The 27,671-nt window shown below is 40.0% G+C and overlaps 1 protein-coding gene across 2 annotated transcripts in view; it reads right to left on the bottom strand.

Moving 5' to 3' along the window:
- Positions 1–19,897, bottom strand: part of inpp4b (inositol polyphosphate-4-phosphatase type II B) — a 196,599-nt gene extending 176,702 nt beyond the window's left edge. Inside the window, exons 1-2 of one of the 2 annotated variants that reach the window (XM_008419948.3) lie at positions 19,354–19,897; positions 4,774–4,818 (exon numbers count right to left, since the gene is read on the bottom strand). In XM_008419948.3, coding sequence (XP_008418170.2) covers positions 4,774–4,818; positions 19,354–19,441 — 133 coding nt within the window. In that variant the 5' untranslated portion in view covers positions 19,442–19,897. The remainder of the gene's footprint in view (positions 1–4,773; positions 4,819–19,353) is intronic. The other variant, XM_017306762.2, reaches the window with a different exon arrangement.
- Between the last annotated feature and the right edge of the window lie 7,774 nt (positions 19,898–27,671).

Here is a 27,671-nt window from a genome sequence, read left to right as displayed (position 1 = left end):
ACTGGCAATTTCAGTCAAGTTACTCAAACTGCCAAAGTAAATCGGAACTGATTCCCAAATTACCACAACAATTGTTCAATTTGAGTAATAATGTTTGCCCATCCTTGGAGACTTCAATTACTGCAGAGTATTTATTCAGACTGATTGGAAGACGTTGACGTCTTTCAAGATGAATTTTTAAGCAATGGGTTTTAATGCAGGAGGCGTCTGTGACCTGCAGAAGGAATCTGAATGCTGTGTAATGGCAGCGAGGAGCATGGGGGTTACTGCATGGGATAAATACATGCTCATCTCCAGAATGATTCATGTCCATGATAAGAATTCATCACCTAAATCAATTCAACAACATTATCCTCTAATGTGCCTCTGCTCTGATCTGCACACCATTTTGTCTAAGAGTCTGGGGGAAATGACATTTATGACATTTTTCTACATCTGTGTGTCAGGACGGTACGTGAGAGACAAACAACAAGTAATACATAATTTTTTTTAAGTGGAGCAAAAATTATTGTGTTCAAAATATTGAAAAGAAATGTTTGAAATTTGAGAAACATTTTTATCTAGTCCCCTCAAATCTGATACTGCTAATAAATTACAGTGCAAGCTGCTGGATTCACCTAATTAGTCCACCTGTGCTTGATTTAATCTCCCTATAAATCCAGGTGTTCTGTGAAAAACTCAGAAGTTTGCTGCAGAATTTTAGTCATGAGCAACACTAAAGGACAAAGCAGTAAGTTGTGGCGTAGATCAAAATTAAAGCAGAATTAGGTTAAAAAGTAATATTCCAACCTTAGAATCTGATAGATTCATCTATAGATGGAAAGAGTTTGGCATGAATGCAAACCTAGAAACACAAAACCTACCATCTAAATTCACAGAGCAAGGAGGAAATGAATCACAGAAGCAGTGAAGTGATCCAAGGGAGGAAATCCAGAGATCCACAATAAGGTGAGAAACATTGTCAACAGGACATCTAGTCAATCAGCCAACAGATCTGACTTTTGTGGAAGTATAGAAAGAAGAGTGTCAGATGAAGCTGTGCAGGAGAAACATCAAGCATGAGCTTCAATCAGATCACTATGTCGGTTTTCCACAAGAAAACCAAACCATAGCAAAACCTGAAAGTATTGGTCACGTATTAGACTGGCCCAGTCAAAGTACAGACAATCTATTAACAATCTGTGACAAAACTTGGGCCAATAAAATCTGATTTTTTTGATATTGAAAACATTGGACAAAGATGAAGAGATTTGAACACTATGTAAAGTAAAGGTTTGTTTAAGAGTTTTGATTTATTTTTGTTTTTCGCTTTTCAGAAATCAAAGCTCTGTGCGTTTGATGCTTTTAATATTTCATGTAATTTATCACAATAACTTATTAATTATTTGAATGAACTTTACCTTGTATAATTTTAAGTGTGGGTAATTTTAAATGACCTGGATGGGAAGATGAAAACAACAACAGCAACAAAAAAAATGTTTTGGTCTCTGCTGAAAAGTACCAGGATCATTAATCGGAGAAGAACAAAGACTTTGATGATGGAAAATCTTTCCCTTTTACTAAATTTAATCACAGAGCAGCAGTGATGTAACACTAAAGATGTCCCAGCTACAGCTTAAAGTTAACTGAAAAACGTAAAATAAAATAAAAATAGACATGTCAGTGCATAACTTCTGTTTGTTTTGACTGGTGAGGATTATAGATGTACATGGAAATGCTTCACTTAAACCTTCACATGAGTAGCTGTTCCAACAATTATGGTTTTTTATTTGTTTTTGGGTTTTTTAACCCATATGAGAGATATAGTTTTGCAGTCTTTCAGCTTTTACACTCGTTTTTCACTGGAGATCCAATTATGTATATTACAGTAGTAGTTGCATACAAAGGTAATGCTTTATTATTTTCTTCTTCAAACTAATAAGTTTACACCAGTCTTATCTGATACAAAAACAACTACAAACTATCTTTTCAAGCCAAATCTGTTGTAATTCATATACATTAGTTCCTTTATACTTACGGTAACAGCATTCTGTTTATTCACCGTCACACATGGTGCAAGAAAACTGTGGACTCCTACGAAAATAACTAAAACCTACTGCCAACATTTGTAATACCTGTCATTTTTAATGTACATTTGTTTTAATATGAGCTTTTCTCTGTCTCTGTCTCGCTCCAACTAGTCGTCAGCTGGGAAGCAAGCTCTTTATTTTCATTAAAGTGAAGACGCTGAGAGAATTATCGACTGCAGTTAAGACCAGAATTTACTGGTCATAACATAAAAGAAACCTCACTTGGAAAAATCTGAGCTTCTTCCACAGCAGCTTGTCTTTGACATTTTCAGATGATGTAACTAAATGAAATGATATAAATTCAATGAGTATCTCAACTCCTTTGAGAGCAGGAAGGTTGCGTTAGAAAACAACAAATGTATTTTTTTAAATGCAGCCATCCCTTGATTCAAATATATTCTGATCTTTATGCATTTCTTGCCTTAGAAATTCAGCAGTCATCTGACAGAAGTACTTTGGTACATAATTAAATCTTGCTCTGAAAAGTGGAAATACTGTTGGCATAAATTAGCAAAAACTGCTAGAAGTGTTTCAAATTGCAGTGATGTGAAAAATGATTCTTCACATCTTCTTATGTTACAACCATTAACTTTTATTCATCTTTTTGGGACTTCCATAATCTGGGCTTCATGGGAGAAGGATAAGAAAACAGAAATTGAAATATATACCACACAGATGTTATATTTTCTTTAAACTATGGAAATCATGTATTGAATTGTAAATTATGAACTACTTGTAGCTGGTGTAAATTCAAATAAAACATAGTTAGATTTTGCAACCTCAAAAAATGTGAAAAATGTCAAGTTGAGTTTTTTTATCAGTGCAAAAACCAGTACGTCTTAAAAAACTTTGTCATTGTCAAAAACAATTTTTATTCTAATTTTAGACATAACTGTATTGCATTAAGAAAAACATGTTTAATTTTTAAAAATCACCAAGTCTTAGATGTTTTGACCATCTTTTAATGGCCTAAAGACTGTTCTGCAGAAAACCGTTTCCTCAAACCGTTTTTTTGATCGAAGCTTTTCCTTGAACCGAAGACACATGAATAGATTTCAACTTCATTCAAGTTCGTTCCTTAAGAGTTATTTTAGGCTTAACAAATCTGTAACTATTAGAAACAGAAAGTTACATAAACAAGCAAAATGTGCAGAATGTCACATTTATTCATTTAAATCTGTATTTATTTCCAAAGGTTTCTGCTTAACTGAAGTTAACTTACACAAAGGTAATTTGAAGATGCATCACTAGCTAAATTAGCATTATTTTAACTGTGTATCTGCTTTACAATGGACAGCGAAGCCGTTTAGTTTTACTTTACACTACAAATGGGACTCAAACAGAAAATGGTTAAAAGCAAAGCAAGAGGCTGATGAAAGGTAAAAATAAAAAGCAAGACTTTTTTTTCTTTTTTTGATAAATGGTGTCGTTTAAATTGTAAAAACTAACAGAATGTGATCGAAGTTATTTTAAAAAGACTTCTTTCCGTTTGTTTCCATTTAGACAGACAAGGTTTTTTATGACAAATAAGCTGAAATTTATATGCAAAACTGGAACAATTCCTTTTTAATCATCACCATCACAGCAAAGCATTGTTCCAGTAAAAAATGTGTTTTCCTACAGTTATCTCATTAAATGTTAATTGGCTGTGATGTTACTGAGGAGGTTTGCTGCCACTCCCACACCACACACACACAAAGTGAAAACAGTTAAGACCCATTATACTAATTTTTCACCCCCGTGGAATATGGAACAGCTGCAGCTCTTTCACAAATACGAGCCCAGAGTTTTAATAAGAGCTGGAAAAAACTCAAACACATGCATAAGATTCCCTCCTTAGATAGCAGGGGCTTGGAAAACAAAAAGGTCTGTAATGCATTTTATAGCTGTTACAAAAAGACAAGCAGCTGAAGCTTTGACATAAAGTTGACATAAAAACAAAAACAATCCAACTTGAGCCGTATAATAGGACTCGTTGACACAAGTTGAGGGTTACTCGACGTTCTTCAGGTCCCACTGGATCACAGCAAATTAAGAATAACTCCTTTAGAGCGAGAACAATGGCAACGTTAAGATCTCGAGCCTCACCAGCATCCACTCCTAGCCACAAAACCACCAAAGCAACTGCACACTAAAATGTTCCTGTTGAGGCTCCTGAATCATCTTCTAAACTCCCACTTCACGCTGGTACGTGCAAGAGACAGTTCATGAAAATGCTACCATCATTTGCCACATGCAGCAGTTGTATTTTTATAGGAAACAGATCTGCAAATCGTTGTAAATTGAACACAAAGTGCCTCGCAAATGTGCCTCATTAAACTGCATATTGCTTCCTAATTGCTTGTTGTCAATTGTTTTTCATTTTGTTGGTCAATAAACTGTTCTTTGCAACAAGAATTGCATACGAGGGATTCGTTCCTAGCCAAGTTTCTTATGAGTTAAAGTCACAGTATATTTTTGGTCCTACTTACTATGACATCAGAAAAAAAGTGTGTTTTTTATAAAACAGATACTTCTTGGTGTCATACTACCAAACGTTTTCCACTGTTAGAAGAGTTTTATACGTCAGCAAACATCTTTCCTCAGCACAATCAGCATGTGCCGACAGGCGACATAAGGCCACACTTTAGACACCCCTGCTAGTATGTGTTCACATAATGCATGTTATGTAAAAGTATAACATTTTGCATGATTAGATACTTACCAATACTGAACTCCAACTGTCGCAGCTTTGGAGTTACAGTCACAGCTGTTGGACAGAAAAGAGAGAAAGAAAGAATAAGTTCTCTTGATCGTTTAATCTTTTTTTAAAAAAAAAAAAATAACGTGTTTTGCTTAAAGAAGATCTTGGAAAAGATCAATATTTTTTTATCTTTATCCTTGTCCATATCCTCTTATTCGTGCAGGGTTGTCCACCTCCAGCAGCCATTTGCCAGGAGGGAGGGACACCCTGGACAGGCTACCAGTTGAACACAGGCTGCTTTTCCATCCACCGTACGATTGTGTAAATTGGAATTATGAAAATAAATTCACTTAATGGAAACACAACTCACATTTTCAATAAAACTTTTTGCACTAGTCTGAAGTGGTTTTTTGAAAAACTGAAACAGAAACACTTTTTTTACACCACCGAGTCGACGACCGGATGTTACTACTGACAGAAAAAACAAACACAATGACAAGAAGTGGTAGGAGGATGATGGTGCGGTGTGCTTTTTTAGTGACTTATCATGTGAACAAACTTATTCACATGTGATTTTGATTGTTTCTAATTTAATGGAAACACAGAAATTGCAAAAGTGTGGAGTTTTTTTTTACATTAGAGGAATAGACAAAGTTTTCTGCACATTTGTAATGGAAACACAGGTGCAGAGACACAATAATGCACATAAACTCATATATAAGGTCAACTTAGAGAAACCAGTTGACATAAATGTCGTATTTATGGGTTGTGGAAAGAAGTAGAGTACCCAGAGAGGTCATACAAATGACATGCAGGACCTTCTTGATGCAAGGCAGCAGTTCTACCCTCTGCAGCCCAACCTGCTTTATGTGCCAAACAAATTTAACCTGCAGTATTTCCCTGACATACTGTAACTGTGAGTGGACCTATTCCGGGCGGCCCATGCCTTCGTTTCCTTCTTCCTGCATGTCAGGTTGGTCTCTTGTTTATCCACCCCCATGTTTTCTGTGTGACAGTGTGTGAGTAAATAAGAGCCATAATGTTCTAGTGTCTCTTTTTCCGCCCGCTCACCTGGGAGCCTTCATTCATCAAGCCTCTGCGGTATAAATACCCACACACTGCCGCCCGCTGCTCACCGGATTGTCAACTCCCCTACGTGTTGCCACAGTGTGACTGAGAAGCAAAGTTCTGTTCCCATTCCTCACATTTCCTGAAATCCTTCACTCTCTATATGATCAAGTCTGTACGCGTTTCGTCTCCTGGCAGCCGCGTTCCGTTGCATCCTCCCGACCGGTGCTCGTCGCGCTCTGTCTTTATGCTGCGTGCATTCTTCACATCCAGTCACACTGTGCAGCTCTGCTTTCATGTCGCTATCTGGATTCCTGCTCTGACAACCGGTCCACTCGCACCCTGACGGCGAAACACCGCAATGTCACAATATTCTCTAGTAAGAAGTACTTGAGTCACTAACTTTTAAAAGCAACTAAATCATCTCTAGCCAATAATTTATCGGCAGCCAATAGGTCTAATGAGAAATGGGGACTGGAGCTCAGATTGTGGAAACTATTTTAATAAGAAAATAACTCAACAGCAGAGAAACGGTATTCTAAATTTCTAAGCGTGACAATCTCCCAGAACTGTTCGTTTAGATTATGCAAAAAAGCCTACAAACTTTGTCGGGCGTTCAAACGAGAGTTTCTGGTATGGATTGTCCTTGAGGGCTCATGCCAAAAAAGATGAGCAGTGTACTGACTGCCTCTCTCATCTGTCACCAGTGCTGTTTCTCATTCTTTGCTCTCCCAGTCCGACACCACCGCTCAAACACAGAGCAGATGAAAACGCCTGCAGGTTGGATCGACACACGACGGCCTTAGAGCACCGAGTGTGTTGCTGATGTGCCCACAGACACAACTGGCCTCTCTAAGGCTCATCAACTCCACTAATGGGCCACACATTCAGGGTGATTTCTGATTTATTGGAGCCACTACAGTTTAGATAACAGACATTAAATGAAATGAGGATCATTTACAAAGGCTAGATAGATTTTGGCCATTTTGTTCTCTGGCAGCTGTAACTGTGCACCGATCAGATCAATTTGGTTCTGGAGTTTCTCACAGCAAAAACATGCCACTGAAATGGCCCATTTTCACTCTGCCTGGGCAGTGGCGTACAATACATGTCAATGAATGTACATGTGAATAAGAACACTGCTGTTGGCGTTCTCACCAACAACAGGAATGTAGAGTACATCACCCAGAGAGCAGACTTTAAGATTATTCTGCTAGTTTACAAATCACTGAACGGCTTAGCCCCAAATTACATTAAAGATGTTGTATCAACCTTCCAGACCTCTCAGGTCTTCTGGTTCTGCTCTGCTGCATTCTGAGGACCAGAACCAAACATAGACAAGCAGAATTCAGCTTCTATGCACCACAAACCTGGAACAAACTTCCAAAAAATTTGCAAAACAGCAGAAAACACCAAGTTCCTTTAAATCAAGGCTAAAAACATGCCTGTTTTGCGAGGACGGCATTCAGTGACGAGAAGATGTTCATTTAGATGAGGTCAAATAGTGCTCTTAAAAGGTCAGTATTATGTATTTTCCAGGCACACAATGTCACTTTCTAGCACAACCAAGTAAGGATGTTAGCTTCAGTTGTTATGAAAATGCCACTTAAATATGACTTTAAAAAATGACTTTACAATTTAATGCCTTGTAATTGGGCCTCTGTCTCTTTAAGTTCTGTTCTTCCCTACACTCTGCCTTCAGAAAGTCATCAAAACAACGTTTTTTATCGCTGTTTAACTAAAAAGTAGCTCTTATAATGCAGAGTTCTACCAGGTGTTTGCTAATTGCTGTTGGCTAGTCTGAAGGACCTGAGCGGGGGCGGGGGATGTGGGAGAGGACTGCTCTGTGAGGCGGAAGCTCGAAACGTGGAAACTGCAGCTCTGAGGAGGAGCTGCATTTTGAAGGCGGAGCTAGGTCCACCCAGGCATTTTACACAGATTAAAAGATTTCTCAAACATGCGTGAAAGAATTGAGGAAACACTCCATGTATATATATAACATTATAATGTGATGTAAAGCTAATAAAAGTTGATTTTTCATAATGCTGCCTCTTTAGAGTGATTGTTCTTTTTCTGCTAACTTGGACTTCAGTAGACCTTGAGCTCAAACAGCTTCCACCCAGTAAAATAATATTTGCTGTTCTGGAACCGTCTCTCCACTGAGACAATTTTGGATAGTAGAGCCTGTTTTTCTTAATCATCATCTAATGTGATGCACAAATGCTTTCCCAGGCTTTTTGCTGCTGGGGTGACCAGCACCTGATGACATCATGATGTTATGTCTCTAGTGAGCTCTCCATGCCGACTCAGAGGAGAGTCAGAGTGTGGATTTCTAAAGAGACAGAGCAACACACAGAAGCATCAAAGAAGTTTTGCCTTCCCTGAGTTGTATTTTGGATCTGATCGACCAGGAGATTCGGTTGTTTTTGTGTTTCCTCTTGATGCTCCTTAATGTTTCAGCAGCATACGTTTATTTGCTGGAGGTAAAACCCAGCGTTCCCTCTTTAACTGTTCGATTCAGATTCCAGTGAAAGAAACCACCGAACATTGAAGGTCTGTGACAGATGCCTCCCTGTAGAGACGACCTTGAGGTCAGGTTGGACAGACGCTGTGCAGAGATTCAGAACCAAAGATCCAGGAACCCAGTGGGCTCACTGAGGTGACATAAAGAGACCCAGGCCAAAAGTAAGGCTCCTTCTTTTTATCTTAACTCTGAATCTTCTCTCAAAAGGCCTTTATTTTGAATTCTCCTTTTTCTTTCTTGCAAAGTTTTCCTTCAACTCAGGAATTTGGCACTCCAACTTTTTCTCAAAAATCAAGAATTAGTTTCATGTTATTTTTGTGTTTAAATTTGTTACTTGACCTTTAAAATAGATCAGTGATTACTAAAAGGAGATTCTTGAGTCTATCAGAAAAACAGTTTTAACTGAAATGTAAATAATGGGGAAATATAATAAATATATTTTTAATTGTCCATCTCCCTAAAACAGCTTATCCTGAAAGGAGCTCAAAATATGTAGAACAGAGCAGACTAAAATCTCATTATCCAAGAATGATTTTGTTCAAAAAATTACTATATGTAACCCACAGCCCTATCCTAACCTGTTCAAGAAGCACAATAAACCCATCTTTAAAATTAATTTTCCCCATAAGTGTGTGAGTATATATATATATATATATAAAATAAAAAATTCCCTTCTCACCCTCCGCGGGTGGTCTGTTTCATCCTCTGAGCTCGGGTCCTCTACCAGAGGCCTGGGAGCTTGAGGGTTCTGCGCAGTATCTTGGCTGTGCCTAGAACTGCACATTTCTGGACTGAGATGTCTGATGTTGTTCCTGGGATCTGTTTGAGCCACTGCTCCAGTTTGGGGGTGACTGCCCCGAGGGCCCCGATGACCACAGGCACCACTGTGGTCTTCACCTTCCAGGTCTTTTCCAGTTCCTCCCTGAGGCCCTGGTACTTCTCCAATTTCTCATGCTCCTTTTTCCTGATGTTGTAGTCACTTGGTATTGCTACATCCACCACAACGGCTTTCCTCTGTTCTTTATCCACCACCACAATGTCCAGTTGGTTCGCCATTATCATCTTGTCTGTCTGGATCTGGAAGTCCCACAGGATCTTAGCTCGGTCATTCTCCACCACTTTTGGGGGTGTTCCCCACTTTGATCTCGGGGCTTCCAGTCCATATTCTGCACTGGAATATATATATATATATATATATATATTGAAGGATTTAAAACTCAAAACTGCAAAAGAAGTACATGGACTAAAAGAAAATGTATTCATGTACAGTTTTCAAAAGCAGGCTAAGTACAGTATGCTGTATTTAAATAAACTTCCTGTCATGATCTGGTTTTCTCATAGCTGTCAACCTCGTGCTCCTCTCGGTTGGTGTCTGCTCATGTTGTCACCACTAAAGCTTCCTTATAGGACCATATGAAACTTTAATAAGCCAAAATGTCATGTTGTATTGTTTAAAGAAAGGGGAGCCCTTTAAATACGTGGACCAAGACAGAGCCAGCTGTTCGGTCCTGCCTTTGCTGCCATGTTATCATAAGGGATTGTCATTGTGACAGCCTGGTTTGTTTAGAGGACTCCATCTGTGCCATACATTAACTTTTTCAGAGTTGTAGGAGGCAGTGACAAATCCCTGACATTGCAGTAATAATTAAAGATGAGGAATGAAGATAAGTTCGGTGTGGGTTGGAAGGGATGCCAATCACAAAAACCCAACGTGCTGAAAAGCAAGTGAATGTTGACAGAGCGGAAGGAGGATTACAATTCACAGCTGTCTGCTTTTTTATGCAGAGCTCTTAGGTAGACTGTCAAATATTAATGAAAGGATGGTGCCAGATGTTTTGTTTGTACACAGTCAACAGTTTATGTTGCACCTTCGAAGACAAAGACTGAATGTGCTCCAGCATCGCTCTGGAAACTGTTGCATGCGTCGGGTTTTCCAGATCGGTGTTAAATTGCACCACTGCAGCCTGAGGACACAGCAGGTGTATGAGCGCCTTTCTCTTCCTCCAGGATCCTCCTCTCACAGGCAGAGCTGCTGCAACGTCTGGTGTCTAGCACAAGACAGATACATCATCACATCTGACAGCAGTGCAGTCCAGATGAGAGCTTTCCACTTCTCAAATATATCATCTTGTTTTTTTTTTAAGTCTGCCTGCTTTGGCTTGTACTCCATAAGACGTGTTCTGTATGCAGAATCAGAGACTAAATTCTAGTCACATCTTACCAAAGCTTCTTTGGCAAAGTAAGTACAGTGAAAAAACACAAAATCTTACCAATTATTATTGATGTATAGTTTCTGGTGCAAGTATCTTAGTACATTTGAAATGAGACAAAATGCACAGGTAATTTTACAGCAAAATGTAGGAGGAGGAGCTTGTTTTAAGTAAATAATTCCTTAATATTAATGGAAAAAGTCTAGCAGATTATTTCACCTATAAATTAAATAATCTGCCAGTGGAAATAAAACTTTTTCATCATTATTACGTTCGCGTGGTTTCATTTGAAGTGTACTAAAATATTTGCTCTAAAAACTAGATAAAATAAATTCTTGGTAAAATTCTGTATTTTTGCAGTGCATATAACGCTTCTCACAATCGCAAAGCGCTGTACAATAAAAATAAAATTTAAATCAACAAATTATATGGCAAACAAGATCTCTTACAGCTTTCTTTTGACATTGGCTTACTTCTCACCACTCTTCCAAAAAATATCCAGATTTACTTCAATAGCAGATATTCTGTCAAATGAATCTCCCATTTGAGCTGCGGATCTCTGCAGTTACCATGGATCTCTTGGTTTCTTCTCTTATTAATCCTCTTCTTTCCTGTCCCAATCTTTTAGGTGGACTTTTAGGTGGCTCATCCTCTTTCCATGTTCAGATCATGGATTGAACAGATTTCTGTGAGATTTTCCAAGCTTGGGATAATGCTTAATGCCATTTAAACATCTCTAATGTTCTCCCAGACCTGTCTGCTGTATTCTTTCACCTTCACGATGATGTTTGTCCTCTAAAAAAATCTCTGGGTTCCTCAGAGAATTCTAGACTTGGAGTGAGATTACATTACACACAAGTGGACTCGTTTACCAAGTCCCTTTTGAAGGTGCTTGGTATCAGCCATGGAGGGATTTCTTTATTTCTTTATTTAAATGGGTTCATTTTTCAGAGGGATACACAGTGAGGGTATCGTGATTTTAGCTACCAGTAGCAGGAGAACGGAGCTGCGTCAAGAAGCTAACAGAATCTAACAAACACTGAATAGAAGAAGAGCTGCCATCAATACAGCTGCAGCCAAGCATGGTTTAATGTTACACAATACAGTTTTACCAAGTTGCTCAAAGTCCAAACTGGTATTGTTGTGCATTTTAAGCTGTAAAGTTTACCTTTGACCAAACGCCCCCCAAAGGAATCCCAGCGCCCCCCTTTTGTAAAAATGTCCACCAGGACCCCCTGCCATCCTCTGAACGCCCCCTGGGGGGGCGGTACCGCCCACGTTGAGAACCGCTATTTTAGAACATGAACATGAGAAGAGGATATCAATATTTCAGCAAAGATACATGAACCTTATCAAGTAAACACCTGTTTATCAACATCATCATTATGTCGAGCCATCTGCGGGATGGACAAAAATGGCCTCCCAAACCTGCAGCTCAGATCTGTCTCCAAGTAAAAATCAGTCTGACGTGGCAAACAAGGCTCTGAATTGTTGATCAGCCAAGCAAGAATCTGAAAAGACTCCAGCTGTAAAACTACTCAAAGTGGCAGGAGTTTGGTTAAAAGAAGAGACAATGCAATAGACACACAAGCAAGCACATATCCCAACTTTGTTTCTCATTTTAATAAGTTTTTTGGCATCAAGTTTTTTTAAGTTCAGCATTTCAACATATAGCTCAATCGCTGGGTTTTGATCATTTGCAAATCAGTATGTTTTACTGTGATTTTGTCCTGAAGCTCAAAATATAATGCATGCCATTAATTCCTGTAAGAAAATACTGGATGTGTTCTGCACAGCTACCTGGTCTAATCGCAATAATTAAACATTACATGGGGAGAGGTGCATACCACCCGTGCAGCCCATCTCGCTCATAGCTGCGACGAGCACACGATGCTCTCAGCCACAATGTGGCTCAGAACAACTATGTGGAGAAAAGTGGCACAGGTGTGGTATTTATAATCGATATCCGGCAGCATTATGAATATGGTAATAAGCTCAGCGAGGCGGCAGGCGGGCTGCACATGCAGATGCATCTCCCGAAGGGGCCCAGAGCAAATGAGGTGTACCCGCCTGCTATACCGCAGTTTCATCTGGCTCCAGAAATAACAGCACAGCCCCACTGTACTTCCAATCTATCAGCCCGCACTCCCCCCCGGGTCTGTGGGTGGTATCAGTGGGGGGAAAGACACGCTGAAGGGAGCGCAGAGGAGAATTTGTAAGGATGTAGCAGCATGGGGGCATTTCTGTGGAATGACAGAGTTAATGAATGACCCGGGTGGTAAATTGTCCATCTTACAGATGATCACTTAACTTTTTTTCTCTGCTTGTTTCTTTGATATCTTATCCATTGTACGTGATGATAAACACAAACGTGAGACGGAGACCCTGCTGTCACTGATCTAAGGTCTTAAATGCATGAAAAGTAACTGTCCGGTGCACTTTAAGAAACATTTCCAGTCAACAGAAAAGCAGAGGATTCACAAGCTAATCACTTCTACTTATTCTCCTCATGAATAGATATTACACAGAGAAGTTCCCTCAGAAGAGTAAATCCTGATAACATTTTGAGTAGTATCTTCTTTTAGATTTTGAGGAGATATAAATAATTTACTGATACGGCTGGCTCAGCATGGGCTTTGATATTTCAAGGATATAAATAGCATCCCCCCTTCCGCCCCAGCCAGCGGCTCTACCCATGAGTGCACACAGATAAATGCTCAATAATTGCTGTATTCGGTCTCCTTTTGTCCAACCCTGTGCACATTTTTCCCTCATTCCCGCATTTTAAAATTCCCTAAAAGCCCCCTGTGCATCATTCACGGCGATCCATCTGGTGATCGCACCTCTACAGTAACTCGATTGATGTTTGCACAGACAGGCATCCCATTAGGACGAGTGGTGCTGAACGCAGGAGTGAGTTATCCTCACATTACTGCGGTGGGAGATTGAGAGGGGACAGATGGTTTTGTTGCCAGCTTTTAATGAAGTGTTGTGAATCAGTTGGTGCAGCCGAGGTGGTCTCGACTGTCACTGCGATAAGAGATGTAGTGTGGAAGGTTAACAAGGGCGCCGACGGAGAGGTGGCTCTGTGATAGTTTTATCATGTCAAACACCAAACACTAATTAATATTTCAGGTAAGGGCTGACAGCAAAAACTCACTCTCCTTTATGCAAATTGTGATGTAATTAGCTGATAGCTAAAATGGCATAATTTCTTCCTTAGCTTTGGGAATGTGTGTAAAAAAAATAAAAAAACAAAACAGCTTCATCTTAATAACTGCATGGCAGCAGAGTTCAGTCCCACTCTTGTCTCCCGTCAACAAAGTGGAGATAAACCATTTCACCTGCGACTGATAATGCAGGGCTGTCAACTTGTCGACTGTGCTGTACATGGTAATTATGTGCTTTGGCTTTCTCCTTTGTCTTTCAGGACACCAAAGGAAAACAAAATACAACTGCAATCAGATTTTTTCTCATTAGTCTCGCTCCCTTACACCTGTCAGCTAAAAAACCTGCCATTTTGTACCAGAGAAAGGTTCAATGGGTGGCAACTGTCAGGTTTTACCTGCAGAACACTGGTTTCTGACAAAAAGCAAAATCATGAGTGCATAAGGTCATAAATTTATGCGTAATTAGTGCACTTACAGACACATGCCCCATTTATTTCCATGCCTGTTTAAAATGCACTAAACCACAGGAAAACTACAAATATTCACCTTTCCTGCTGCTGGGTTGCAACTGGGTTTAGGCAGAGCTTCAAAATGCAAAAAGGAGAAAAAGAGAGAGGGACACAGCAACAACAGTAGGCTAACTATTGAGAACTGAATTTAAGCTCCAAAGGCTGTTCATGAGTTCATCTTAGTTCAAGACTATTAGTCAAAAAATATCCAAAATTGACTAATTAGTTAAAACAGGGACAATGTACACTATACATTAACTGCAAGAGGAGAGACTGAGTGGATATTCATGCAAGGTAGTCCAAAGACATGATTCTATTCTCCTTTATAAGCTCTGTCATTCTGTTGATGAGGATAATCTCCCAGATCAACTTAAGCTGGATCATTTTATGACTTTAGAAATGGAAATCATCAAGAACATCTAGATCAGGGGAGTCAAAGTTGGTCCTCAAGGGCCGGCATCCTGCATGTTTTAGTTCTCTCCCTGGTGGTAGTAACAACCTGTTCAGTATGTCAATGTTCTTCCTAGGCCTCTAATGAGCCATCATTTGATCCAGGTGTGTTAAACCAGGGAGAGAACTAAAACATGCAGGATGCCGGCCCTCGAGGACCAACTTTGGGCACCCCTGATCTAGATCATCTTTAAAAGAAAAAGAAAAGTTTTCAACCTTTCATGGCCCATCTTTGTTGCTCCCTTGCAAAGTCTGAACTGTGAAGTTTGTGGTGTGGGCAGAGAGGTGACCTTTTTGACTGGATCCTCCATGTCAGCGCAGAAAAAAATAAATAAATTGGGGGAACCACCACTTTTTTCCTCCCATCCCTTCAGGATCCTTTTTGAAGTTTAAAAAGACTTTCTGACAACCATTGCATCAATTAGTCATTGCAGGAAGTATTGCTTGTGCACATTAGTAGTAAGCCTTCTTGCCTATGTCATGAGTGGTTCATTGTAAATGCCTGACAGAAAATTAAATGAAATCTACATTTTTAGAGTTAATGGTCATAAACTTTTGATCAAATGATGTTATAGGTATCCTGGTTATTCATTTTATCTCTTCCACATGTCAATTCCCTGCACATTTTGAAGTTCCACATAAAAACACCAGCATGAATGTATACTGCTCAAAAAAATAAAGGGAACACTTAAACAACACAATCAAACTGTCCACTTAGGAAGCAACACTGATTGACAACGGGGACCCTCGTCGGGTCAATCAGTGTTGCTTCCTAAGTGGACAGTTTGATTTCCCAGAAGTTTGATTTACTTGGAGTTATATTGTGTTGTTTAAGTGTTCCCTTCATTTTTTTTAGCAGTATAGTTTCTTCCCAATTAAGATTTTGTTTAATAGTTTTTCTTTTTAATCCAAACTAATTTGTTTGTTTTCAGTTGGAAAAAAAATCCCATACTGTACTTTAAAATGTTCAGAATGTGTGTGTTTTATAAGTTGATTTTTACTCTATAATTGTAGATTTTAGTTTGATTCGTATTTAAAATTATTTCTGTAATGTCCAACAAACTTAACCCTGGTTGCTAATAATGAAATTAACAGAATAACAGCATTTAGTCTTTGTTATTCATTCTGAGCCATGTCTGTTTATCTCTGGGAAAGTTGTGTCCATTTCAGCTGGCAGACACACCAGCATCTATCTTAGATCTCAGCAGGTTTTTCTAAGTGTGTGGGTTGTACCAGACAGCTGAATTATGTTCAAATGAGTCTGAAGAGTCTGCTCACTCAGCGCACCGCAGGCCAGGATCATATGGAACTGGCAAAGACAGTCTCTCACCTTTTACTAATGTTTTCTCATGTTGACATTAAATTCTGCTTCAACTCTGGATGTATTTTACAGTAACTTCAGAAAATTGTCTCATTTATAATGACAATGTGAAAAAATGTAACAATAAAAAAGTAAGGAGTTTAAAACAAGTCCTTTGTGTTGAAAGTTTGCATTTGTCTGTGTCCATCCATCAGTTGCAGAGTTTTGCGTGACTACCTCCAGCAGCCAATGGGCAAGAGGTGGAGAACCTCCGCACTGGACAGCAGGGCAGCACAGGGCAGATAATCATGCATGCTCATACTCCCACCTACAGGTAATTAGCAGCTAGCATAAAATGCATAAGATACAGAAAGAGAACATTCATACTCAAAGCTAGACGTCTCAGCTGGTTATTTTATCCCGGGACACTAATAATTGTGCCACCACACAACAAATATGTTTTTTGTGGGACTTAAAACCTAACAATTGTGTGTATTGAGTTTAGAATTGAAGGTTGAGTGCTGCAGCGTGTGGCTCCAGTTGACAGCACATGTTTTACCATGTATTTTAATGTAGCTTGTGCACACCGGTGTAATTTTCTCAGAACACTTTAGTCTTTGCATGCTGTTTCAGCGTCTTTGTAGAGATTTTGTGTGCGTAAAGGAGACAAGGCAACAAAGCACCTTCCCTCTCTCTGCTTTGTGCAGCTCTATTTATTTATACCTACAGAGAAAATGATTTTGAACTTCCATGTCGCTCAGCAGCTCAGCATGCAGCGTTTGTCCTTTTTGAAAGCAGAGATATTACATTTGAGAATCAGGCTTTGTGACATTCCTGATAAGGGTAACCTCCTCAGTCATTTCTCTTAGTGGAGAGAAGGAAGGTGAGTTTGCCTCTGCAAGCGTTCAATGACACCAGACCAAGACAGCAAAGGACAGGCTGCAGCAAAAGTGCTCAGAGAAACAAGCAGCACTCCCCTTTGATCCTTCTGGGATTTTGTCACATTACAGTCGTGTGTTTCATTTGGATTTTATGTGAAAGACCAGCATGAGGTACCAAATAATTGTGTAGCAGAAGAAAAACGAGGCCTGGCCTTCAAATGTCTTTGAACAAATAAAAAACTAAAAAGAGTGATGAGGATTTGTATTTGCCTCCTTTTATTCTGACAACCTTAAATAAAATCCAACACAACCAATTGCCTGAAAAGGCCACCCTTTAATTAAATAAAGTCCCATTATGTGCAGTTCAATCTTAATATAAATCCAAATGTTGTGTGGAGACTTGGGAGATTTGCTAGTGAACAACCATGGTAAAACTAAAAAGCTGCAAACATCTCGGTGTTCACTTAAAAGCGGCTCAGAGACCCATTTAACTCTGGAGAAGCTGCAAACATCAAATGCTCATATGGGGAACTTTGGCTTCAGTTTTTAGCTATTGTCCAAATATTGCTGTTTTAAAGGGGCAGTTTTGTGTAAAATCAACTTTGAGCTTCACATCATAATATTTCCTCATCAAAAACATACTTGGAGAGTTGCCTTGACTCTTTCATCCATGTTTAAGAAATGCTTTAATCTCCCGTGACAACCAGTTGTGGAAAACGTCTGGGTGGACCTAGCGCCGCCTGTGAGGACGAAGCTTCACTTTGGAGCTGCAGTTTCCAAGCTTCAAGCTTCCACCTCCACTGCGACTTCCCCACTCAGCTCCTTCAGACTAGCCAGCAGCATTTAGCCAAGAGTCCCTTCCAAGTGAAACTCTGGTAAAAGCTTTGTAAAAGGGTTAATCGGAGCGATGTGATGACCTCCTGAAGGCGGAGTATTGGAAAGAAGAGAACTTTCTTAAAGAGACAGAGTCCCCATTTCAAGGCACAAAATTACAAACTTAGTCATATTTCTGCTGCATAAATGCAATTGAAGGTAGCAATGTTACCTTCAGTTGCATTTTTATAAAAACTAAAAGCAACATTGTTGCTTGATTGTGCTGCAAAATAGTGCTATTTGCCTGGAAATTACATAATGCTGCCCCTAAAGAAAGAAAGAAGAAAGTTCTATCATGTCTAGTTTGCACAAGCACTGAAGGCAATAGCAAAAGCAGTGGCAAACATGTGGAAGAAGATGCTAGTTAGCATGCTACTGCTTAGTGTTTACAAAGCAACCAATCCAGGTGTGCCATTCGTTTTTCCCTTGCTGCTCATTGGCCGTACTCTTGAGAGTGGAGATAAGGAAATTTCTTATATTAGCTTCTAGTGTTTTACTAATATGGTTTCCAATGTGTTTATTCATGCATATTAAAGTGTAGTTGGTGCATCACCAGTTGGAATGAACAATGGTGGTGTGGTGAGGGAGTCTAGATTTTATAGCTGATTTTATAGCTGTGGCCCCTAAACAGGGAAGATGGTTAGAGTTGAAAATATGGATGAAGCTTAATCCAGGAAAAAAATCCAGTCCTGGAAGAAAACCTATCAAAAACCTCAAGAAACTAGAGATGGGGTGAAAGTTCACCTTCCCGGCAAACAACAACCCTACAGCCACTACAAGACAGTCATATTAGAATGGTCTACTCAAAGTACAGACAAAATTCCAACAGTGAATTTGTGCAAAACTTAAAAATGTTCAGCTTTTTACAAGCCTGTCTGATCATCAGCTATTTTGCAAATACAAGGTATGCAGCATTTTCTAAATGTATATTTCTATTTTGCTTCAGTTTCAAAATGATGCACCATCTTATGTGGATCTATCAAACACACTGACCTCTGTAAGTTTGACAAGTTTATGGGTATGAATACTTTTTCAATCCACTGGAGAACTGCTGCAAATATGAGCACCGATGGCCAAATATGAGTAGGAGCATAAACGCAAAACATACATTTTTAGGCTACAAAACTGTTTGTCATTGTCGAATACTTTGCAAATTAACATCAGACACTAAGTTGCAGACAACAGAGACATAAAGGGACAATCTGCAACTATCACACTGAAAGCCCACTTCATTTATCAGCCAAGCAGTTGTTTTTAATATGTTCTCTGCTGTAACTGGGGGCAACGCTTGACACTCAGGCATCAACATGACTTTGCAAAAAAAAAAAAAAAGCATCCTCCAAAAAGCAACATGAAAATAAGCTCCAAACAGATTTAGAGTTATTCAGCATTGATCTGGAAACCAATTATATCAAACAGAAATTTGCACCAACTAGGACATTTGGTGCAAACCATAACTGAATAAAGTTAGTTATGGTTTACTTCAAGTTGAAAATGATACCACCATTTGAGTTCGCTGCCAAAGACACATTCCCTGAGTTTGTGTGTGAGACGAGATTTATGGAATAACCAGAAAAAAAAAGAAGCAGCAGACAGACACAGTGCAGGCAGCTCACCGGCAGCGCTCAGTCCTTCAGGGTTGGCGCTCAGCTCGTTCACGTCAACCACGCAGCATCCCAGGTGCCGGGTACCGCCGTCCTCCATCTGTCCAACCTGCCCCTCTCTTCTCCCCCTCGCTCCCCCTCCGCCTCCTCTCCCACGGAAAACCACAGTCCAGTCCAGCGCTCCGGCTCTAACTCACCCTGCCAGACAGAAAAAGCTGTCACAGAAATAGCCGTCCGCCCGCCTCGCTGTTCTGCTGCCTCACGGCGCGCTCTCTGTCGGCTTTACGGATGCCTTGTGGAAACTAGTGAGGAAGAGAGGAACCGGCGAGGGACCTGGAGCAGCATCAGTAGGGGAGGGTGAGAAAGAGAGAGGGAGGAGAGATGAGGAACGTGAGGCTCAGAATGAAAGAGAAAGCAGGACAGAATTGATGTTTTGTGCGATGCACGGTCCTATCCATCAATCCTGGGCTGACAGTGGGGGCGCCCGGAGCTGGCTGCACGGTGCAAACACCGCCAGAAAGACAACAACTCTGCAACGCTCCCTCACTCCCTCCACCCCCCTGCTCCCCCCACCCCACCCCACCCCACCCCTACTGCGCAGCCACTGCTGCATCCAGACAGCAGCAGGGGTCCCTCTGATTTGTGACATCCGTCCCCCTCCCTTTCAGCAGCTCCCCTCCAGCCCCCACACCTCTCTCGGCACTCCTCCACCTTTTTCCCCTCTTCTCCATCAGGAAAACAAATAACAAGCTTTCGACCGCCGAAGCTCCCCGCGGTGAAGCCAGAATCGTGCGGCATGTCATTTCAGAAGTTGCACACACATAAAGGCTGAGGAAGAGTCACAATGGAAACCCCAACTTTCCCCCGTTGTCCATCAACAGGTCAAAACCGCAAAGAAAGAGCGGCGATTAGCAGGACCTGATGACGTCACGAGGCAGCAGGAATATTCAGATTTATTCAGAGGTTGGTTAAAAAGCTGCTCTGCGTTTTTTAATGTGCTGCCCTCACTGTGCCTCCTCCCGCTCATAATGAGGAGGTTATTGTTAGTTATTTGGCCTCCTTGTGTTTGATGCCATAGAAAGCTGCGGATCAATATTAATTTAGACCTGGCAGCTCGGGCCGAGCGCTGCTGCCATTTCTACCAAGAACCAGTAAAGGTACAGTGAAAGCAGCAGCCTTTTGACATTTAATAGTGCCCTGCAAAATGTATTCATACCCATTTAGCTTTTCCACACTCTGACGTTAGAAATACAGTATGTGATACGTTTCGTCTAAATTTTATGCAATAAAAAAATATATGTATGGTTTTCCACATATTAAAAACTAAAAAAATAAAAATGTTGGTTTGCATTGTTCTTTGAAAAATAAAATCAAGGTCAGTCAGAGCAGATGGAAAATATCAGTAAATGGCAGTTTAAAGTTTTGATTGGATCAGGTGTCTTTGACTTGGGGCTCTGTTTTTTCAGAGGAGCAGTTCTGCTGGAGGGAGACTTTTAACATTATATATTCCAGTAGGTACATAAAAAAATGTATGAGGTGGACATCCAGGCCTTTCTAAAATAATTTTTGTGTCATTCTTTTTCCATTGCTGGATGATTTACTTCATGTTCAGAACTGAATATTTGCGGTTCAGCATCCAAACGTGACTCCAAATTGTTTGTGTAAAATTTGCCTATTAGTGGATTATCTTATATCTAATATATATATATATATATATATATATATATATATATATGCAAACACACTATTAACTTGTGTTTGCAGAGCAGCCAATCCAAGGGCATCATTCATTTTCAGGGCCAGTGATTGGCTGAACTTCTGAAGAACGGAGGTAAGGGAGATTGTAGATCAGGGGTGTCAAACTCATTTTCATTTTCAGTTTTGACCAAAACAGGATCGTGAAGGGCTGGTTGTCAGTTACAGCAGAATGCATTGATAAAACCCCCATTAACAAACTGTTAAAATATTAATAGACCGCCGTCACGTCATTTGATGAGTACTTCTTGAAATTAAATAATATTGAACATCTTTTTACATTGATCCAATTTGGCAGTATACAGATGAAAACTGCTTTGATAAATATTTAAGCACACAACTTTTATCTTGAAAGTTCTATTTATGTCCCTCTGATGTGTTTGAAGTTTTTCTAGACGTGTAACGTTCAAGTATTTTCAGATTTTAGCCATTCACAAGTGGCCGTGGTTCCTAATCCTCAACAATGTTGGGGCTTCACTGTATGCATCTTCATGTTGTTGTCACCGTTTATTAACAGACCTACTTCACGTGAGAGCTCAAATTATCCTGGAATGAATCACTATTTACTGATAAAGGCAACTTCCGAAGTGGTTAAACTGGATTTTATTTCAAAGTTTCCACCACATCAAATCCCAATACGTACGCTGGAGTTTGTTAAAGTTACACAACCAAACATTAAAAGTCTGAGATGTGTGAATATTTTTCTCAAGTGTTTGTTGAGTACTTCTAAAGTACCGGTGGAGTGTGCGCCTATGATGAGCACTTTTGCTGCACTCATGTTGTATATTGCCATAATTGTTAGTAACGAACACCAAAACAGAAAAATACTCAACTTACTATTCATTCTGAAGAGAGAAGACTGAAGAGGTTATCCATATCATTGATGTCACAAAGTTCAATCTTCAACTATAAATCTCCTGCCTTTATAAAGAGAAAAACACGGCATACTGAGCTGCACAGCTTTAGAAGTGACACGGAAGTTCAAATTCATTTTCTCTGTAGGTATAAATAAACAGAGCTGCACAAAAAAGAGAGAGAAAGCATGAGTTGTGTTGCCTCATCTCTGTTCAGCACACAGATCCATCACAGGGAAGCTGGAACAGCATGCAAAATCTAAGGTCTGCAGAGAAAATGACACTGGTTTGCTTAAACACATTAACATACGTGATAAAACATGCTCTATTAACTGCAGCCATACATGGAAGCCTTGCAAACCAATGTTTCAGTCCGTACCAAGATGTATGATGGCACATCTTGGTACTGTTGCTTTGCAGGTGGTTTAGTATATTTAGCTCAGTTTGGGTCATAAAGTTTGCTCAGTTTTTTTTTATTGAATAAAAGATTTGAAACTGAAAAGCAATTCTGAAACAGAAAAAATTTCAAAAGTACTTTTCAGATTCAAGGTTTTTTTTTCAGTTTCAGATTTTTCATCTTGCCCTTTGTGTCAAATCATTTTCTTTTTCACTTTATAATTCAGCACAATTTATGGCACTGATTTAGCTCCGTATAATCTCTGCCAGGGCCTTTTCATGTGGCGTTTGTATGTTCTCAAACGTTCTCCCTCAATCATTAAACATGCAGCTCTGCAGTTTCTCTGTAGGTTTGCTGGAGAACATAAATATGGACAAGTGTGTTTTGATCTCTCACCTAAAATCCCAATAAATTACATTAAAGATTGTAGTTGTAATGTCCCACTGTAGAAATGTTTAATTTTCAATGTTTCATCTTCAGTCTCTTGAACTGAATTGTTAATTTCAGCTGTAAGTAAGAAATAAAAAAGACTTAATGGAGAAAATGTGTTTTTCTTGCTAAACTCTTTTCATTTTACGGTCTAGTACTCAGAAAGCTCCAGACTAGACCTTACAGGCTACCGGGGCTCCGGATCCATGCAGCCTTCCTGCACCATCTTCAGGCAGCTGGTCCAGTTTGGGGCGACTGCCAAAAACCAAAATGAAGATAAATTGGTCCCCATAGTAGCAATAAGACAGAAGATGAATCCCTCTCTGCACTTGGAGGTTTCTCCTTCACTTCCCAGCACGCTCTTCATCCGTAGCCCTTTATCCCCTTTATTTCTGCTTTTTCCGTGTTTTCCACTCCCTTTTTACTCCCCCTGCGCGTCATGATGAATGTTATCTTGTTTGGTTTTAATGAAAATCTGATTTCTCACGTGCGCAGATAAACACGGCTGCCTGCGCGTGTCCAGAGACTCGAGCAGATCTGTGGAGTGATCCATTAACATTCTAATACGTTTCTTTTAACAGGCGACATGTGTTGTCTTATTAAAGCCTGACTGATAGAGGAGGCTGAGGAAAATCAATAGGCAATGCACTAAGAGATGGTGAATGGTGCACCGAGGAGAGGAGAGCAGAATAAACATGCCCTTTTTAGCTATTCGGCCCCAAAGCACAGACAATAGATCCTCACATTTACCTGTTTCAGTGGTGCTTGAGGCCCATTAGAATCTGACATACACTCGGTGCAGTATTAACTGAACAGAGAGCCAATACGTTGAGTAATGCTTACGGTCGGGATGCATCCTGTTTCTGCCAGAGCTGCACACTTAAGTGAGGCGAGGCCACAGAAATCCATGTCCAATGGTTGTTCTTTTAAATAAAATGAAACTAAATGTTGGAGGTTGGATAATTAGAGCAGCTCCCAATCCAAACCAGTGCCTTCAATCGCCACACATCAAGACCCCACTGGTTTTTTCTTATAAACAAATATTACTGTTGGTTTTATTTTCCTTTCAGTGTTTGTTGTGCATTTAGGTTTAATTTGTGGTAACAGAAATCAGCCCTCTGACAGTGGACACAACAGGAACAATAACAGCACCATCAAAGTTTTTCTTCCCCCTGCATCCCCCCTGCTGTGCGCCTTTTCTTTGATTTTTAACATGAGAACGAGGCCCCTGGGACGATAGCAGACAGAAACGCAGGATCAAAAAAATAGAAAAGTAATTTCTAGTTATATTTTTCCAGTTTCAGCCCAGCAGTGGCAACTAACAGTCGAATATACAGTGCCATGGAAAGTGCTTTGAGTTCTCTGTAGGGTAAATGTTAAATAATGAAACAGCTCTGCTGCAGCAGCCAGCATTTGTCTGTAGCCCTAAGTTGACTTTCTTACTGAAAATAAATTCTGCTTGGCAACAATCAGCCACATCATGATGTCACAGTCCCTGACAAAACATAAAACTGCACAAGCAAATCCTCATTTTGAGGAAATCTGACAAATTTTAAATCGTGTTAATAGATATGATGAAGGATGGCTGCAGGTGTAGAACTTATTGGAGGGACGCAGCTGAAACAAGTAAGCTCTTTGGTAAAAACATAACCCACAGCACCACAAAAACACTGAAACTGAGGGAGAGGCTCAGAGGGAAAATGACACCTGCAGCTCTCTGGAAGTGAGGAAGGAAAACCTGACAGAAAATCAACAGAAGGTACAACAGGTGTGTGGCATTTAACAATGAAACAGCAGGTGTGGTGGGTTTTCTTCTTCTTCTCCTTGGTTTCATCTGTTGGTTACCAAAGCACTTTAAAGATCTATTAAGATCACCATCTGGACTGGAGTGTTAAATGGAAGAGAAAACTGGGAACCAGGCCATTATGCTAGGATTCGTGGCGACTGCTCTGGGCAGGTGCAGCTGGACTTAAACAATATTTTACAAGAGTTACATTTGATGTTCCGTTCAATACAAAATGCACTCGATGACTGATGCAAGTGTGTCAACAGGTTTAGTGTTTGTATTCAGAAATGTATATGTAGGTCAGCTTGTAAAAATAACTAAATTGCAATATTAGATCTTAAAATGACTTGAGTGTGTGAGTTGGGCCAGACAGATGAATTATTTTCAAATGAGCCTGCAGAGACTGCTCACTCAGTGCACCAGAGGCAGGTTTCATCTTTTACTAATGCGCTGTCACGTTAACATAAAAAAATACTGCTTTAACTGCAATATTTTACTAAGAATAATTTGCTTCTTGTGTATAACGACAATTCAAAGAAAGTTTAGACATGATATGTTAGGGGTTGCAGTCAGACTGATTGAATTCAAATGAACATCCTTTTTGTATTCATATAATTTCTGCAGCCAGTCAATCCTTGAAGAGCTGCAGGTCGGCTGGCAGTCAAGTGCTGCTGCATTTACGCTGGTGATTTTATTCAGGTGAATCAACTTAATTTTACCTAAAGGGAAATTTTCTTTCCATCAATGAGGACAAAAAACATGACAACAAACTCGGTAGGAATCTGAAAACTATCACCCAGCATAAATTGAATATTTCAAGATGAGTCGTTTTTACAGAAAGAAACTATAACTTACTCATCTTATTGAATCTGCTCTTAGATTTAACTAAAATATGGAAACTTTCTAAAACCTACACATTTGTTTTTGTGGCATTTAATGTTAAAGGGATAGTACTACTGGTTTTACAGAAACATAGAATCATTTTATAGCACGGTCAAGTAAATGTGTTACCTTAAGTTGTGATAAAAAATGTTGCATATGCCTAAAAAGATATCCATTTTCTTGCACCCTTGTCCCTTAATGGGGTCGGGAGGGTTGCTGGTGCCTATCTCCAGCTAACGTTTCGGGCGAGAGGCGGGGTTTACCCTGGACAGGTCGCCAGTCTGTTGTAGGGCAACACAGAGACACACAACCATGACACACACACCTAGGGGCAATTTGGAGAGGCCAATTAACCTAACAGTCATGTTTTTGGACTGTGGGAGGAAACCGGAGTACCCAGAGAAAACCCACGCATGCACAGGGAGAACATGCAAACTCCATGCAGAAGGACCGGGGCCGGGAATCGAACCCAGAACTTTCTTGCTGCAAGGCAACAGCTCTACCAACTGCGCCACTGTGCAGCCGTAATGACTTAAAGAAAATGTTTATTTTATTTATTGAAATTGGGCCTCTGTCTCTTTAAGACAGTTCTGCTCTTTCCAACACATTATTGTCACATTATCGGTCCTCTATAATGTGACCGATAATGTTGCATTGTTAAAAACAATGCAATGTTTTTAATAACATTGCATTGTGGAGTAGCTCCTATAATGAGCTAGCAGATGCCCAGGTCTACAAGGTGTTTGCTAATTGCTCCTGGCTAGTCTGAAGGAGCTGAGTGGAGTAGTCACCAGGGAGTGTTGCTCTGTGAGGTGCAAGTTTGGAATCTTGGAAACTACAGCTCCGATGAGGAGCTTCGTCCTTGAAGACGGCGGAGCTGAATGGTTGCCATGGGAAATGAAAGGATTTCTCAAACATGCATGAAAGAATGAGGACAACACTCCAGATGGGTTTTTGAAGCATTATAACCTGATGTGAAGCTTAAAAAGGTTAGTTTTACATATTCATTCCCCTTTAAAACAAATGCTTTCAATTAAAGGATCTACCACTCGTCCAGATATTTACAAAATCACATATTTTACAGTGAATTGATTACTGACATTGCCTTTAAATGTCGATTGCATTTAGATTTATCTGATGATTCCATTATTCTCCCTGTGCTTGTATGAGTTCTCTCCGGGTGCTCCAGCTTCCTCCTATAGTCCAAAAGCATGGCTCTTTGGTCAATTTGTTTATCTCCAAGCTGCTCTTAGGTGAGTGTGTGAATCCATGGTTGTCTATCCTGACTCTGTGTTGCCCTGGAATGGAGTAGCAACATGTCCAGTGTTTACCACGCTTCTCGCTCAATGACTGCTGGAAACAGGCAGCAGCCCCCCACCGCGACTCTGCAAGGACAAGCAGGCATAGACAATGGATGGATGGATGGATGGAAGATCCATATTGATTGTTTTGTCTTTGAAAAATAACACAACCAAGTATTTTTGCTAACACCACTGCAGACCGCTACCCGCCATCCAGCAGAGCAGCGTCAATATTCGACGTGACACAATCACTATGTGGGCTCTACAAGCCGTCTCTCTGCTGTTTTATAGGAGGTGCTGTCTCTCCGTGTACGGTTGTGCTGATTAAGGTTAATAATTTGCACGTTTTCTGACACCATAATGTTATATAATGTCCTTAGTAATGTTGTGCTTAAGAAGTTTCATCAATGTTTTATGGAGAATGTATTTGATTTGTTTTTGACAGGGATAATAATATGCTCCCTCTACTTAGTGTGCACCTTCCTTCCTTCCAGCACCAAATACACTGGAGATTGTTATGTAGATACTGTAAAAATTTCACTGGCATCATTACAGATTTCCTCCCATGTTGTCTGTCAATATGTCAAGTTTGACAGGCCACAAGTAGAACCTACTGAGGTAACCAAAGAGAGCAAAGACTGAACCAAACAGAATAAATAAAAAAAAATATATAACTCAAAACAAACAGAAGCAGGAAAAATGTAAGCGAGGAGATCACAGCTGCACATACATAAGAAAGTAAAAGACACTATGTTCTGGGGGAAAACATGCTATATGTCCTGTGGCACATACAGAATAAAACATGTAAGACGAGTGTGCAGATAGATCATTATTATTCAGCTGTGCTGTCTCGCCTGCTGGGGACACAATAAATGTCTGTCAGCATCCAGATCCATCTACTCCACATTAAAAATGAATTTGACATC

Source organism: Poecilia reticulata, chromosome 1, assembly GCF_904066995.2.
Source record: "Poecilia reticulata chromosome 1, P_reticulata-male-v2, whole genome shotgun sequence".
NCBI classification, from domain to species: Eukaryota; Metazoa; Chordata; class Actinopteri; order Cyprinodontiformes; family Poeciliidae; genus Poecilia; species Poecilia reticulata.
The sequence above is the reverse complement of the archived record's forward strand: the minus strand, read 5'-3'. Positions and strand labels throughout refer to the sequence as shown.